The sequence below is a fragment of the Orbicella faveolata genome, unplaced genomic scaffold (assembly GCF_042242905.1).
Source record: "Orbicella faveolata isolate gen_17 unplaced genomic scaffold, um_ofav_v1 contig_34, whole genome shotgun sequence".
Classification (NCBI taxonomy): Eukaryota; Metazoa; Cnidaria; class Anthozoa; order Scleractinia; family Merulinidae; genus Orbicella; species Orbicella faveolata.
In genome coordinates, this window is record NW_028301563.1 from 29895979 (window position 1) to 29913043 (window position 17065).

The 17065-nt window shown below is 40.2% G+C and overlaps 1 protein-coding gene and 1 pseudogene across 2 annotated transcripts; both read left to right on the top strand.

Moving 5' to 3' along the window:
- Positions 1-1295: 1295 nt before the first annotated feature.
- LOC149105710 (uncharacterized) lies at positions 1296-8097 on the top strand (annotated as a pseudogene). The gene is made up of 7 exons (XR_016201715.1): positions 1296-2016; positions 3078-3514; positions 3907-4638; positions 5517-5693; positions 6143-6159; positions 6244-6470; positions 7855-8097. The product of XR_016201715.1 is annotated as an uncharacterized LOC149105710 (transcript).
- A 4064-nt stretch (positions 8098-12161) lies between these two features.
- On the top strand, positions 12162-16659 carry LOC110048784 (stearoyl-CoA desaturase 5-like). The gene is made up of 3 exons (XM_020754562.2): positions 12162-12288; positions 13003-13588; positions 15085-16659. Exons 2-3 carry the CDS (start codon positions 13059-13061, stop codon positions 15524-15526), a joined length of 972 nt encoding a protein of 323 aa, XP_020610221.1. The 5' UTR covers positions 12162-12288; positions 13003-13058; the 3' UTR covers positions 15527-16659.
- The last annotated feature ends 406 nt before the right edge of the window (positions 16660-17065 follow it).

The following is a 17065-nucleotide window of genomic DNA, read 5'->3' on the forward strand; positions in this document are numbered from 1 at the left end:
TTCGTTTGGAAACCTGCGCATTTTGAATTTCAGAGTTATGGCGGTGCGTAACACCGACAGAACTACGATCGCGTTTGTCGATGACTTTTAGCTCTTTTTAGAAGCTAGATCATTAGGAAAAGTGCTTATGTAAATGCTTCTTTTGTTCAGTACAGATAATCAGTCGCCTAGATAGCCAAAGTAAGTTACAGATGGTTACACTATTTTTTGGCCGCCATGTCGGTGTACCTATTGGTGCACCAACCTCGTTCCCAGGCTCTCTTTCCTGTGCATCCCTTCGTCTTCCAACGACCAATGGAGGCCTAGAAGAGAGAGCCTGGGAACGAGGTTGTCGGTGCACCAAGGAACTAAACCAACATGGCGTTTTCGTACTGGGCTCTGTAAATTTCAACGAAACATTGCGATGAATATCTGAAGTTTGGGAAAACGCACAAATCTAAAACTTGCAGAAATGTCTTCTTTATTTATTTCCTAAAACATAACAATTTCTTGACTTTATCCACTGAATGGTTTTCGATTTATTTATTTTTTTATTGCCTGACAGCGTAAACGATAGATATAGCTTTTGGGCAAGGCGTTTAAAATCCTAAACGTACAATTTTATGCATTTTGAAGCAAAAATTAACTTTGTACCAGTATCACTTAATAGACCAATTAACAGACCAATTTCGATGTATTAATTAAAACAATAGACCTCAGCACGAGGCTCCGGTTAACTTAAGGGTTTGTCGGATTTATTTCCTCGATGAATTTTAATATATCGAAATTGGGCTATTAAGCGATGAGCGATCTTATGACGACACTCTTCTTGTTGATTTGCTTAGTAGACTGGAAGGGGTTTTCTTTTTTCTTCTCCTTTGTTTAGTAAGTTTAGTAAGTGCAATAGAGCGATTTTTATTTGAGTGTCGAAAATTGTGCATACAAAAGAAATGAATAAACATGGTCATTCAATTTCTCTTTGTTTGTGTCCTCTAGGCCTCGCTGCCAAGATGAATTTTAATATATCGCAAACGGCCTATTGGTTTAGCACTTTTTGCGCTGCACGATTGGTCTTAAACAACTTGCGCCAATTTTTTATTTAATACTGAGAGGTAAAACCAAAACGGTCCAATCGTGGCTCGCTCGCACGCGTTTTCGCGCGCTTCGCGTCAGCTACATGTAACTACTTCGAGTTTTGATTGGTTCACTGGATCATCTGAGTCCTCGGTATTGACTGGAGTGATTACTTTAGTTTTGGTTCTACGACACTCAATTATATATCGCTTTATCTGACTTTGTGTTCTTTAATTACAGATATGCTCTCGCTTTCTGGAGAACGTGTCATCAACGACTTTTATCCAGTAAAAACAACAAACCGTATACTATCACCTTCTACCAAGAGTCCATTGTGCATTCAAGGGTTATGCCAAGTGGATATTGACAACATGGCCGAACACTTGAAACTCTACTTTGATGTGTTATCCCCTAAGAAGGCACAAATAACACTTTTTAACGGAGGTTCAGGTCCCATTAGGAAAGGAAAATGGGCAATATACATTTGTGTGTTGGGAATCATTCAAGAGCAACAGCTAACCAATAACCCTGAAGGCTATGTTTTACCCGGAGGAAGTAATTTAAAAATGACTCACATAAATGGTTGTCTTTATAAATTGGAGCCGCTCAGTCATTTCCAATCGATAGCATCGGGAGATGCCATCAAGGTCCAATTCAACACCACACTTTTTAGAGCTCGTTGTAACCTGACACCCAATTGGTACATTGCCAGTGATGGACTGGAACCAAGAACCATTACTAACACAGCTGGCGAAGACCTCGGTTTCGTGTTTTCGTCTGACAAGCTCACCTGGAACGAGTTCAGTACTGCGTATGTCGCTGATCTCGGACATGCACCATATATGGTTATCCCTACTCCTAAAGAACTCGTTGTCACTGACAAAACGAGGAAAGTGTCTGTGGGAAAGGGGTGGCGAGTTTATGGAGAAAAGGGGCTGGAAAATGAAGCTCACTTCTTGGCAAGTATGGGAGACATTTGTTTATAGAAGATTTTCTGAGTTCAAATGCGTGTACAGGAACGTTTCGAAATTCTTTCTTTCTTTCGTTTCAAAGTCTCTGTTTACATTACTGAAAAAATGATATTTAAGGACGTTCGCGCTAATTGTTTCTGCGCATCCTTACTGCACACAAAATTCACAAGCCACGTCATGTATCGATGCGCGCGCTAGGTAATTTAAAGAACAATGAAAGGGCAGATAGCAATTGCTATAGCTTTGCTACGATTTAACAATCTTGGACGTTCGGTGACCCCTATTTTTCTTTGGTGGATCATTTTCTCTACCGATTTTCTACGTTTAGCGAAAAAATGAAGAAAATCTATCGATTAGAAGTTTGAATTTTTTGCAAAATGCACCATCGAATTCCTTTATTTTAAGCTCTCCGTTTATCTGTGCGGCGGTTTCAAATGCCTCTTGAAGGGTTATGTTTTGCGAAAACGTTGGTAAAATTTGGAATTATTTACGCAACAGACCCACTTCTACAAAATATGACTAAGATCGTTTGTCTCCGTTGACTCACCTTCGATATTTTTTAACTATAAACCCCTGTAGACCATGTTGAATAACGCGCGCCAACTTTTCAAAATCATGGTAGTTTTCCACACACTGACTTTATCTTTGAAACGAATTCGGTGACCCCCAATTTTTTTGCATTCCTGGCACAAGTAACTCATTGTCTGACTGCAGTAAAAATTTTAAAAAAATTCCATCGACTGGAAAATTCTCGCGCGAACGTCTTTAAGTGCCAAGCTATTAAGTGCTTTTGTGGCAGTAGCTTCGTTAGGCATTACCCAAGTAAGTTATGCTCCAAAATCCTGCATGTATATATTAAAATTGAGTGCATTTGTACGAAAGTAAAAATTGCCCATGTGGGAAACAGTCACATTCTAACCAAGCACTTTGAAAAACTTATTGCAACAGCAGATAACTTCTAGGTTAGAATCTCTTGATTGTCCTGATCTTGCATCTTTTTAATCAAGTATAAGTACTCTTACTATTTTGTGGTCATATCTCGTTTCTTCAAAGGCAAACTTGGATTGAAAGCGTCATCTGGAGAGGACCCTGACACCGCTAAAATGATCAAGCTTTCACTGGTAGCCCCAAACAGCAATCAGCGGCTTTCACTCACTGCGCATGAGTCATATCAAATTCATGTAAACCAGGGCAAGGAAAACACTATCACCATTACTGGTGAATGGCCTTCTGGGGTGTTCTATGGTATCCAGACTCTCCTCGCCCTCATGGACGACGAAGGCCTGGTTCCGCAAGTATCAATCAAAGATTCTCCTCGTTTCTCGTATCGTGGCTTGATGCTTGACGTTGGACGCAATTTTATTCCCAAACAGGAAATTCTGAAACTTTTGGATGCTATGGCTTTGTACAAGATGAACAAGTTTCACTTTCATCTGTCAGAGAACGAAGGATGGAGACTGGAAATACCAGCACTTGAGGAACTGTCTCAAGTACGCATAAATACTCGGATAAAAAAATTGATGGAATAAGTGAATATATTGGAAAAAGGTCGACACATCTTCGGGTAGTTTTCAGAAATCTTCGGAGGCCTACGGAAATAGCGCGAAAAATGTAACCCCATGACAGATAAGCTATTCCGGTGACCTGCCTAACAGCGTTGACGAGCATCAGTTCGCGTGTTTGACAATTTTATTAGTTTCATAGACGTTCATTTTAAAAGCGAAAATGGCGTTCAGAATGAACTAGAAAAGCTAAGCCAACCCCATAAATATGAATATAACGTATTTAAAAGTGTTCGTAAGCTTCACAATTTCATAAAACATTTTCAGTTATAACGCATTTTACCCCTTTTTTGTAACATTTTTTTTTTCTTTTGCACCAGATTGGATCTAAGAGGTGTCGTGACTTACAAGGAAAACATTGCATCCTGTCTCAACTCGGCTCAGGTCCCGATACCAGCACCTCAGGCACTGGGCACTACTCCATTGAAGACTACAGAGAAATGCTTCGTCACGCAACAGAACGTCACATTCAAGTGATTCCAGAGTTTGACTTTCCAGGGCACAGTCACGCAGCTATTAAAAGCATGATAGCCCGTCACGATAGATTGGTGAAACAAGGAAACGAGAAAGAAGCGAAAAGGTTTCTACTAAGTAACTTCCAAGATCAATCTCGCTATCTTTCTGTCCAGCACTTCACTGATGAAGTTGTGAACCCCTGCATCAATTCAACGTACGCTTTTGTAGATCACGTGATGTCAGCACTGGTGCGCATGCACAGTGACATTCAACCGTTGACTCTTTATCATTTCGGGGGTGACGAAGTCGCGTGGGGAGTTTGGAAAGGACCGCCAGCTTGTGGTCGAGTGGCAAATGCGTCAAACAAAAACGAGGAACAAATAAAGAAAGAGCTGATTGAGCGATTCGTCGAAAAGGTATCTCAAATCACTAAAACACACGGCTTGAACCTTGGTGGGTGGGGTGACGTATTCTTCGGAGGCAAAGACGTTCTAACAAAGAGGAGAACATTTAAAAACAAAGATGTTTACGCCTATTATTGGCGCATGAGTAATGATATCAGGAATCTTGAAGTGACACTTTCTGGAGGATACAAGGTAACCACGTAATTACTGCGTGCTTAAGTCTTTTGATAAACCCTAGTGTGTGACCATTCAAATGAAAGCTGTTTCATGTGGTACTGTTCATTATGCTGTACAAGGTGGTTCTAACTTTTTTAACTTCTAAGTCTGTGGATGAAACCCTCGAGTGTAACCATTTAAATGTACTTGCGGTACAATAATATAATAAATTTTGTTTATCCACGGTAGTGCTTAAAGCTGTAAGCTTATGAGGCCGTGAAAAATAAAAGAAAAAAATAATTTTTTTTCTTTGTCAAAACGATGGCTTGTGGCCGTGGTCGTAAAGGCTCCGGTAATATTTTTATTTTATTCGTCTGCATCTCGCTCCCTGGAAGAAACAATGAACAGTAGCTAACAGAAAGAACTTCGAAATTGTCTGGTAAGCGGTTACCGCAGCTAGAGTTCCGGGAAAGGCCAGTTTCTGAGCACTATGTCGCTTCTACGATTGGGGCAGCTTCCGCCATGTTGGCTTGGCGAATGCCAAAGGTTGCCCCAAAGCACGGAGTAAAACGTGTTCGAGAACCACTACGGGTAACAATCGATCCGTTATTTGTAGTTCTTGTGGACTAAAATACCACATTGAATGCGGCAGCGTTAATCCCAAGTATTACAAGTCTTTACTTTCTAACCATTAGGCCTGTTACTGCTCTAGCTGTTCAATATTAATATGCAACGGTGCGGTGAATTCTCTGCCTTTGTCGGACGAATCGTTTACTTCGCTATTTTGCAAACAACAACAACAACAACGAGAAGAACAGTAGTTGAACCTTTTATTCTGTGGATGAAGCCATAGTGTGAACGGGGCTATCCAAATGAAAATTATTAAGCAACCTCTTTTGCATCATTTTGTTTAGGTTGTGTTGACCCCCCCCCCCCCCCCTGACTGTCTGTACCTTGATCATCCCTACGAAGCAGACTTTGAAGAGCGCGGTTTGTACTGGGCTGCTGATTACACGGACAATCAAAAGATCTTTGAATATTCGCCAACCGAATGCATTGGGAACTCCAGGAGATTTTAGCCAATCTCTTGGGTAAGTTTGACGAAATGTGAACTAGCATACGTAAAGCAAATGGCTCGAAGGAAGTACTGAAAATGAGGGCGTCCCAGGGGATTTGGGGAACAAGAGTACATTAAGCACTTAATGACTGACCCCAAGGGAAACAGTGAGTTTTGTTTCCCCGAGATCCTCAATGTTGAGATCAAGGGGAAATAAAACTCTCTGTTTCCGGCGGAGCCAGTCATTAAGTGTTTTGTTATACCTCCTAACTCAAAAATAGAAAACGAAACTGCAAAAAATCGTTTGCTTGACGCCGGCTGGCACACAAATTTGCCGCGGTTTCAAGGAGCACCACCTGATCGCGTGCGAGTCGAAAGTTCAAGTTGTTTCCCTAGCGAGTTAGTGAGTTTTGACCAACACGTTCTCTTCCAATTGGGAAGCGTATTTGAGTTGCGAGGTATAACAATGGAATTTATTAATAGGGGACAAAGGAGGAAAAGTGAAATTACAATGAATTTCGTCATAACATTGTCAAAGTAGTCTGCGGGTCCACTCGGCTATCGCCTCATGGATCCACAGCTACTTTGACAATGTTATGATGAAATTCATGATCAATAACAGGACAGACGCATGGAAAACTGACGTTAATTTGTTAACTCATGTAACCTTTTGCAGAGTGATTGATGGAAAATTAGTTGTGAAGACTGCGCTGCCAGGCCTCAAAATTGAGTACTCCACAGATGAAGGGGTGACCTGGAATGACGTCACACAGGAAACAAAAGTGAAGGGTGAAATAAGATTACGAACCAGGTAAAGCAACAATAACAGACGCGGTGGCCTCATGCTTAGAGCGGTCCAGGTCCGAAGCCTGACCAAGGTCATCGTGTTGTTTTACTCATACAATGCCTCTCTCCACCCAGGTGTATAAATGGGTAGCGGCAAATTTAAGGCTGGGGGTAACCCTGTGATGGACTAGCATCTCATCTAAGGAAATTAGAAATACTCCTAGTCACTTCATGCTGTAGAAACCGGCGATAAGCTCCGGTCTGATGTGCTACTAAACGGCGGCACAAACGTCACCTAAAGTAAAAAAAAAAAGGTAAATTCTGCATGCGAGCCAAGTGACCCATTAGGCCGGAGCTTATTTCGGTTTTTGTAGCATGAAGCGACGACAAGTATTTCTACTCCCCCTGGATGGGATGCAAGTCCATCGCAGGGCTAAGACCGGCATTAAATTCGCCGGTATTCATTTGTACAACCAGGTGGAGAGAGGCACTGTGAGAGTTTTAAAGTGTCTTGCCCAAGAACACAACAAAATGTCCCCGGGCAGGGCTTGAACCCGAACCACTCGTACTCGATCCGGAGTCGAGCGCACTAACCATGAGGCCACCGCGTCTCAACCACCTTAAGTAAACAATATTTTATCTAGAGTCACCCTTGCTAAACATTTGTACGATGATCAGTTCCCTATTGGTTGATGTGTTGCTATTGGCAACATACTGTAACCGTAGTCTGTTACTCAACCAGCACGTATATAACTGGCTACTATTGAAATGTTGAGGCAACCTGATAGACTGCTAAGGAGTACCCTACGATGGACTATAATCCCATCTAATGGGAGGAAAAATACTCGCAGTCGCTCCAAGCAAATAAATTGGTCATTTCATGTCAACACTAGAGTTAATTTCCTGATTCGTTTTGGGAAAAGTGATTGAATTAATTTAGAATGCAATTCTTTGTGGAGGCGATGGCCTCATGGTTAGTGCGCTCGTCTCCGGATCGAGCGGTCCGTGTTCGAGCCCTGCCCGGGGACATTTTGTTGTGTTCTTGGGAAGACACTTTACTCTCACAGTGCCTCTCTCCACCGAGGTGTACAAATGAGTACCGGCGAATTTTAATGTTGAGGGTAACCCTGCAATGGACTAGCATCCCATCCAGGGGGGAGTAGAAATACTCCAGACCTAGTCGCTTCGTGCTACAGAAACCGGAGATAAGCTTAATTCGGCTTGATGGGCGCTTGGCTCAGCTCATATACAGACTTAACCTTTACTTACGTACAATTCTTGTACGTTGTTTCGTTTCGTTTCGTTTTGTTTTGGTTTTGTTTGGTTTCGTCTCAGAGAACAGAATAACTTTTGAAGTTTAAATAGAAAACATATACCATCCAACTAAACTATCCATGTTGCTTTTTCAGGTCTGCAGATCAGAAGCGATCTAGCAGGGTGGTCAGATTTGAAGAACCAATCCATCCTAAGTAACCATGGTAACAAGTCACCCTTAACGCTCTGAAAGAGATCAACTCAACCAGCCATCGATACCGATAACGTGAAACCCTAAAAATATTGGAACGAAAATTTGTACCACTTATTAACAAATGAGGAAATTACTGAGCCTCAGCTGTCAATGCCACGGCATATTGAACACCAAGGATCTTGTGCGACGGGGGCGGGGGGGGGGGGGGGGGAGGGGTCCTCAATTTGAAATTTCACCAGGGACCTAGAAATAAGGAAAACTATTCCCTTGATCATAAAAGGGTGGTCGTAAGGCGTTAAAGCGTCAAGCAGGGGTGGGTGGGACTAGTCTTGTCCCAGAGCCCTCGTTTCTTTTGGTCGACTGAAAATTATGACTAGCTCTGATAACAATGGAATGCAATGTATTTAGATTTACATACGAACCTACTAAATTTAACAATAGGCTGATTTTCCAAAGCAAACAAAGGTCCTTTTCACCGTTAAAACCTGATCGAAAAATGTTCAGCCCAGCATAATAAGTTCTGAGCATTTCAGATAAAACTTCGCAAACATGTAACGAATGAGTACTTTTTGTTAGGTAAAATACATCACATCACGTTACGTTGCATTTCAACACATAACATTGCTACTTTTTGCTTTGTAATGGCCTACTTTACGCAACGGTGCAGATAAAATTAAAGTCGTTCTAAAGCTAAAAACATTGTCCTTTTGCCGTATGAACAGATAAAAGTTAGTGTCTTATTGCTTCTATCGCTGAGAAGCTAAATTTGTTCATTACTCAACTGTTAATTTTAACTTGCCTTGTGTTGTTCTCGTGATTATCCATGGCTGTGCAACAGTCAAGGTTAGCCAACACGTATATTTCCTTGTATTTAGTTTGTTGTTCGTTTCGTCTAGGTTAATTCTCTAGCTTTTAACGATTGTTGTCACAATTGTCTTGTTTCTTTAGTCAGTATTGCTGACCTTGGTTGAAACCTCCTCAAGAGTTTAAGTTATGGTTAGATTTCTTTTAAGGATTATTCATTTGTCCTCGTTCCGTTAGTGGGAGGCGCGGTGGCCTCATGGTTAGTGCGCTCGACCCCGGAGCGAGCGGTCCGGATTCGAGCCCTTGCCGGGGACATTGTGTTGTGTTCTTGAGCAAGACACTCACAGTGCCTCTCTCCACCCACGTGTATAAATGGGTACCGGCGAATTTAATGCTGGGGGTAACCCAGCGATAGACTAGCCTCCCATCCAGGGGGAGTAGAAATACTCCTAGTCCCTTCATGCTACAGAAAGCGGGATAAGCTCTGGCCTGATGGGTCACTTGGCTCGTATGCAGACTTTACCTACTACCCTTACCTCGTTCTGTGGGTGAGTCCGCATTTATTGTATCTAAGTCTGCGGCTAGGGAGGATTTTACAGTTCCCACGGTCAGCAAACCCAAACATGTCTACAATTTAGGATATTTATCTTGAAAACTTTGATCTTGTATTTCCGTTAGGTTAGTCAGCAGTTATTGCAATAGTAGTAGAGTAACAGCCATTGAAGCCCCTAATACTCTTGGTAGCTCTTTTCACAAGTGTGTTATCTGACCAGAAGTTATAGCCAATACTTCTAACTGACTGCTCTTCAATTTTGTGTCCATTGGCCACCCGATTACACAAGATAACAAAGAAAGAAAAAAATCAAATTTCGAAGCCCACACATAAAATTGACTCCAGAACCTACGATCGCGTACACTAACTAGCTCTGAGTGTAGATCAGTTTTCGATCTCATGAAAGATGTAAAACCTTTAGATCGTTGGCGTGAATTACCGATGAAATATCTCGATTTTTATTGTCGCTGAAATTTATTTCTTCGTCGCGGGAGGTGATATGAAGATACTTTTTTTTTCTTTCACATGTGAGGATGTTGATGTCGTCATGGTTACGAACATGTCAGCCAATAATATTAGAGCATCCCGCCTACCCCACGAGGTCTTGCGAGATGTCTATTAGATTTGGACGTTGAATCAATTTCTATATATAAACAGGACCTTACATGGCCGCTTTGGAACCCGACACTTATCTTCCCGTGCACGAGCTGGTGACATCTCTCACGAGTGAGCTGGGCTCACTCGTGAGAGACATCGCCAGCACGTGCAAGGGAAAATAAAATTCGTATCCTCGTGCCGGATTGTTATGTAACATCTTCTATTTGTTGCACGAGGTAACGGATGGGTTAAGCCGAAGACGAAAAAGTCGTTAGAAAGTTATGCAAGGGGAGGAAAATCACCGATTTTGGCAGAGAAATAAAAATAAATAAATAAATAAATAAAAGAAAGAAAGAAAGAAAAGAAAACGAGAACTCGCGATGCAGGAATATAATTACTTGGCCAGCTTCACTGCAGCTGTTTTCCACGGTGTCACATCTCCTTAAATTCTCATACCGTTGCGCTTTACACTATTTCTTAACAATGCCAGTGGGCTTAAACTTTATTATTCACCTGTCTTTATGTTTGACCTGTTGATTAAAACTCAGTTTAGTGGCGTCGTAATTTTAAAACACTGTTTACAGGTGATCTATTTTCCAAATTGAGCGGCTGATAGCCACTTTAAATCGAGCACTCGTCACTTGTCCTAAGGAACACAGCTTGCATCATTTCAGTGTTATCCAAAATTAATTTTTTTTGTGTCAATATTCTGATCCAAAAAGAATTAATTTGTATTCCATATTCCCGTGGAACACTAACAGCTGTAAATTTTAATATAAAAAAAAACTTTCAAGAAACGTCATTTATATTTTATTCCACCCTTTATAAATCTGCAGGCTATTGTTCCATGATCCCAATTTTAAAAAAACTTTCGTAATTCAGTATTTGTTATTCTTCCAGTTCCCGAGATTATTAGTTAGCTGTTTTAAATTCACTGTCTGGAAACCATATAAATGTTTTGTGTATTTCGTAAGCCCTGTGTTAACCCTTAAAACAAAGCGGAAAAATAGTTCGCTTTAATTTTTGTGTGCTAATTTTAAGATATGCCACCTGCTTTGTTGTCTATACATTGAAATAAACTTAACCTAGAGGAGAGGTTACAAAAACTCTGAGAATCATGCCACGAGAATTAGTACTTAGTATAAACAAGCTTGCAAATCACGTCTTCGGCACTGAAATTTCTCACTTCTCTGGCTTGTGCGGGCGAAAACGTTAAGTTCTCCGAAATCGTCATTTCCCGATCAGCATACAAACTTTATAAAATATAACTTAACATATTAGAGCGTGTTTGGATTTTATTTACTTTTGCTTTGATGGGGGCGACTTCCATAGGTTAGAAGGGTTTAAAAACAGGATGCTAGCTCTTTCACAGACTTTTTTTTTAGTAATAATGAAAATCTTGGGAAAGCTCTTGCAGCGAAAACTGTACTCTGGTTTCAAAGGTTTCCTCTTTTGTATTCCTCAATTGAAAACTGATCGTCGAGAGCAGAGTACAAAATTTACGAACAGGTCGTTGATTTGGACAGAATCAACGAAAACTGTTTTACAGGTCTCAGTGACACAAAGTACATAAAATACACGGTCTGGATCAACCGTCGCTCCGAAGTCGAACAAATCCAGTTTTTTTCGGCACGCGGAATTTTTTAGTAGGCGTTTATGCGAAGTAGGAGGCTCTTGCTTCGCTGGATGGCATGACACGTAGATTTTCCCCTGTCTTTTTCAGGAAAGAAGTGTTAATGTTTTGTCTTAAAAATCCTGTATTGCGGTGTAATTTTCCTCAATCCTTCCTGAATTTTAACTTCCCCTAAACACGCGCTAGAATCCTTGTATCCCACTAGTCTCGTTTCTTGCGGCACGTGAAGGGCTTTCGGTTCGAACAACCTTGAACGACCGCGAAAGGTCTAACTCGACCAATCACAAACACGATTATATCGGCACATCAAATCCGACTGTCACCTTGAACGACCGCGACTGTTCTCAATACAACCAATCACAAATCAGGTTCTATCGACACAACAAACCGGACGAGGTTTTGAGAGAGAGCAATTTATTTGAAAAATCTCTAATTTAACAGGGCTAGGAAATATATATCAGACTTATTTTCATTTAACCATCTTCAAAGTTCTTTTAATTGAAGTTGTGTTGCTTGGAGCAACGTGAAGCGTTAAAATTGTTCCTCACGGATGAATTATGGTGATTTAGATTCGTAGATGAAAACAGAAATTCTCTTAATTAACGGACAAAACTTCCGGTAGGCGACCTTGAGTGCCCGTGTGACTCACGGACCTTATCCGTAAACATCCGATAAGTTTGTATAAAAGCCTGCCTCACTAAAATTTTCCATTACTTGAATAATCTGCGTCGACATCGTTGAGCTAGAACTTGAAGGAAGACTTTGAATTCTACGAAAATTTTCCGAAGGTAAGGGCCGTTTTATTCATACTCGCAGATATCGCATCTTGTCATCTTTAAGGATTTCCTTTCGGAATATGAACTGAAGTTTTATCGTTGTGTAAAGTCGTAAAAAACCAACATCGTAGATATGAATTTTTACTGCGTAGCAAGCATTTTAGCAAACACTGAATTTGCATCGTGAAAGAGATGGTACATGGAAAACAGAAAAAGTGAATTTTCATCATTTGTTAGACATACAGACCGGCCCGGACATACTCAGTTTGTAATAATTATTTTATCGTGTGATTCCCAAAAAGACGCTATGGCTTCGTATTTTAATGACTGAATACATTACATAACAGGGGCTGAAGGTTTTGTTTTTCAAAGGCGCAAAGTAGCATAATTATTAAACTCGTCGCGCAAAAATATTGAAGGATCTGATGCGACTATGCATCTCTCCAAACACAGTTGCTTTATGCAAATTTTCAGTTCAGGTTATGAAATCCTGAAAACACAACAATTCAAAAGGATTTACGAATTTACAACAAATTCTTTTCGTTTCGTCAATAAATTTTTGGCCTGCGACACCGCATTTAATGTATTTACAACCTAATTGGCCGATATGGCTCGTAGTTACTTTTTTCCATCGCAATATTTATTTCTCTGCGGTTTTTCCCTGCGCTTAGCACTCATTAATAATTCATTCACTTTACAAACCTCACTATTTTGCTCATTTTGCAGTTCAGCTGAGAAAATAATTCCGGTAACTTCTCGCCGTGTTCACAGAGGATTAAACCATGGCTCCAAGGAGTGTTACAGTAACTCAAACAGAAACTCTAGATGCGCAAAAGAAGACTTTAGACAGAGACGTGAAACGCCCAGAGAGACAAATCGTGTGGATTAATGTTTACTTCATGGTTGTACTCCACCTTATGGCGTTATACGGCATTTATCTCATACCCGGGACGGGCCCGCGGACTTGGTTCTGGACCTGGTTATGTCACTTTATTGGCGGGCTGGGAATTACTGTCGGCGTACACAGACTTTGGTCTCACAGATCGTACAAAGCTTCTTGGCCACTGAGGCTGGCGTTAATGTTGATGAACTCCCTAGCTGCACAGAACGACATCTTTGAATGGGCGAGAGACCACCGCGTTCACCACAAGTATTCCGAGACGGACGCGGACCCGCACAACGCAAAGAGAGGGTTCTTCTTCTCACACGTTGGTTGGTTGTTGGTGAAAAAACACCCTGATGTCATAAAGAAGGGAAAACAACTGGACCTGAGTGATTTGTACGAGGATAAAATCGTCATGTTTCAGCGAAGGTAATTATAAATATTATTATTTTAGAATTTAATTTTGGAGGGTAAGAGGTTTGCACCCCCTGTCACCCTTGCAACCACCCCCATGCCCGCCTCCTTTGAGTGCTGTAAATAATATAAGGGGTGGACCATTTGACTTGTGAGGGGGTTGAGGGGGAGGATTGAATGATTTTGCTATATATCCTGCAGGCATACTTGTACTGAAACAAAATTAATGTGCACAGCCACTGTCAAAAATAATTTTTCATGTATAGTAAGCCCAAAAAATGCATATTACATGGAGAGAAAATATCCTGCGCACATGCATCTCTCAAAATAAGAAAATTGCTAATGCATGAGGGGGGTAAAAGAAATCCACGCAGGCCTATACAAAATTACACCCACACCCCTGCCGTGCCCTGCCCCCCTCAAAAGTCAAATGGTTCACCCCTAAGGCCCAAAGGTCCTCTTAATACACATCACACCAATACTAAGGAGCTTAAATTGGCTGCCAGTTCATTTTAGGATTATTTTCAAAATATTGTTGTTAACTTACAAAGCTCTGAATGGACTGGCCCCTGATTACATTAGAGACCTACAGTGATTTAACATTTCTGGTCGCACACTAAGATCTTCAAACAACAGGTTGCTTGATGAGCCTAGAGCAAATCTTAAAATGTGTGGTGAAAGGGCTTTTTCTGTGGCGGTACCAAGGCTCTGGAATAAATTACCCCTCCAGATCAGACTTTCATCATCAGAGGCAGTTTTTGAGGCTAATCTTAAGACTTATCTTTCTAAGCGTGCATTTGATTTGTAGTTTTTACTTTTTATTTGTAGCCTAATTGTATTATATAGCGTATTTAATTCTTAGGATTTTAACTTCGAGGATTTAGGATTTTAGGTTTTTAAAGGATTAGGATTTTAATTTTAGGATTTTAAACTTAGGATTTTAATTTTAAAGTATTGTGAAGCACCATGGACAATTAGTGGAAAATGGCGCTATATAAATGTATATTTATTTATTTATTTATTTATTTAATTAAAATGCCCCAAATTAAAAGTACCCTCAGGATACCCTGTTCACTTGGGAAGGAACCTTCTTGCTCCAAAAAAAATACATGATCATTTTCAAAAGTGTGTGGTCTGAAAAGAGATGGGGATATGTTCATTTAACTCAACCACATAAACTCATGGTCAGGCTTTTTCACCTCCTCCCATCCCCAACACCCCTCTGGGGCCCCCTTCAAGTCCCCGTTTCAAGCCCCCCCCCCCCTACCATCCTGTAGATATTTCACTCGACCACACCTCTTCCTATGTAAAATTTTTAGTTTGACTGAAAAAAAGTTATATTTAATCTCATACCATCATCAAGACTCTAACAGTAGTTGATTATTTCCCTTATTCTCACCACCTACCTGGTTAACACTGTCATGAAATTGCAATGAGAATTTACACAATAAATCTTTTAGGTAGTACATATAACTCAGATATTAACATCTGCTCATTATTATTTATCCCAGGCATTACAAGCTTCTCAGCACAATTTGCAATGTCATTATACCAATTGCAGTACCTTGGTACTTCTGGAATGAAAGTATCTGGAATGGATTCTTCATTTGCTATGCATTCCGTTACACCTTCACCCTTAACGCAACTTGGTGTGTAAACAGTTTTGCCCACCTTTGGGGAGCAAAGCCTTATGATGAGCACATTAATCCTTCACAAAACTTCTCTGTTGTCATAGCAACTGGTGGGGAAGGCTTTCACAACTTTCATCACACTTTTCCTCAGGACTATGCCACGAGTGAGTTAGGCTCACCAATGAACCCATCTAAGTGGTTCATTGACCTCTGTGCACTGTTTGGACTGGCTTATGACTTGAAAACTATTTCAAAGGAGGCAATCAGAAAGCGAAGAATACGCACTGGTGACTTGCAACATCTGAAACACCGTGATGACTAGACCACCAGAGAACATAATTGTTCATTACATAGGTTCCACCCAGAGTCAAATAACTTTAACTAATAACACTTAGCAATCACACAACATTGGTTTTGTCGTCTTATTAAGACCCCAGTTTAGGCACTGACAAATAATAACTGATCCATGACCTGCAATTAGAAGCTGAGAACCTTGCTCGAACATTGAGACTAGAATGATTTTAAAAATTGGAAATTTATTAGTTCATAGTACATTTTGCATAAAAATTGCTAGTTAAATGGGACTAATTATAATATTATTATAGTTCACCACTAAATTTTTTCCTATTCTTATTGGTTTAAATCGATCACGTGATGCGATAGTGCTCATCCTCAGAGAGATACTATTAGCCCATAGTGCCCGTCTGTGACAATGATTGAGCAGCTCCATAGAATTGTCCCAACTTTTGAGCCTTTTTTGCATATTTGATTTAATTATCAGCTCTAATTTTGCAGTTGACAAAAATAAATTAATCTTATGATCCTGCCTAATTTGTTTGTGTTATGTTCCAGAAAATATCCATACCCATCCCTCAGAGATTTTTTGGTTTTAAACCTCCACCCTCCCCCCATCCCCCTGGAAATTCCAGTTTTGGTTCATACTTTCCTTTAAGGAAATTGGCTTTTGAGTCTCCCCTCCCATTTGGAATTTCCACTAGACCTCCTCAGGGTGGGCGTGGACATTTTCTGGAACCGCACAATCCAGGCAGAATTTGCTCATCTCACATTAATTAAACCAGGGTTAATCAGAATTGTCACCCAGAAGAAAACAGATGCAGAAAACTGTAAGCTTGGATAAAATACTGATTCATTTATTGAATTGCCATGGCTGACTTAATGGAAAACAGCTTTTTGGTTCAAATTTATTGCAGTTTGTTAGTCCATATGACATCTGCCACAAAACCTCTTTGTGTATGACGTAAAAAATGGTAGCTCTTGGCTATTATTTATAGAAATGTTAAGAAGTTGTGGTATATAATTGTCTCAAAACCTGGTAGGCTGTATTTATAGCTGTATATAATATTATTTTGGTGGTAATGATGGCCATTTAAGCCCCACAAGCTGTGAAAGCAATAAATATTACAGTTTGTAAATAAAGTTAATTGATTGATTTGATGCATTTGATTGTCATGATAATTTCAAATGGCAACCCTTGCCCAAATATCACATACATATTTTTCATACTCCTTTTCATACACTGATCAGGAATTTGTTTGCAAACCAAAACATTTGATATTTGTTCATCATGTTAGTGTTATTTATTCTTGATTTCAATCAAAAAAGCATAAAAGCATTGATGACAAAAGGAGAAATTGTTAATACTCTACTCTACTCTACTTGAATAACTTCCTCACTGAGCTGTTTATGGTTATAGTGTCCAGTGCTACGTCCCTGATGCACTTAGAAGTCGGTGAGAAATTTGCTTTAAATTTTTCATTATGATGTCCAAATCAGTGAGACATAAGAAAAATTGTAAGTAATCAAACAATTAAAAATAATTACTTATAAGAAAGATTAATTA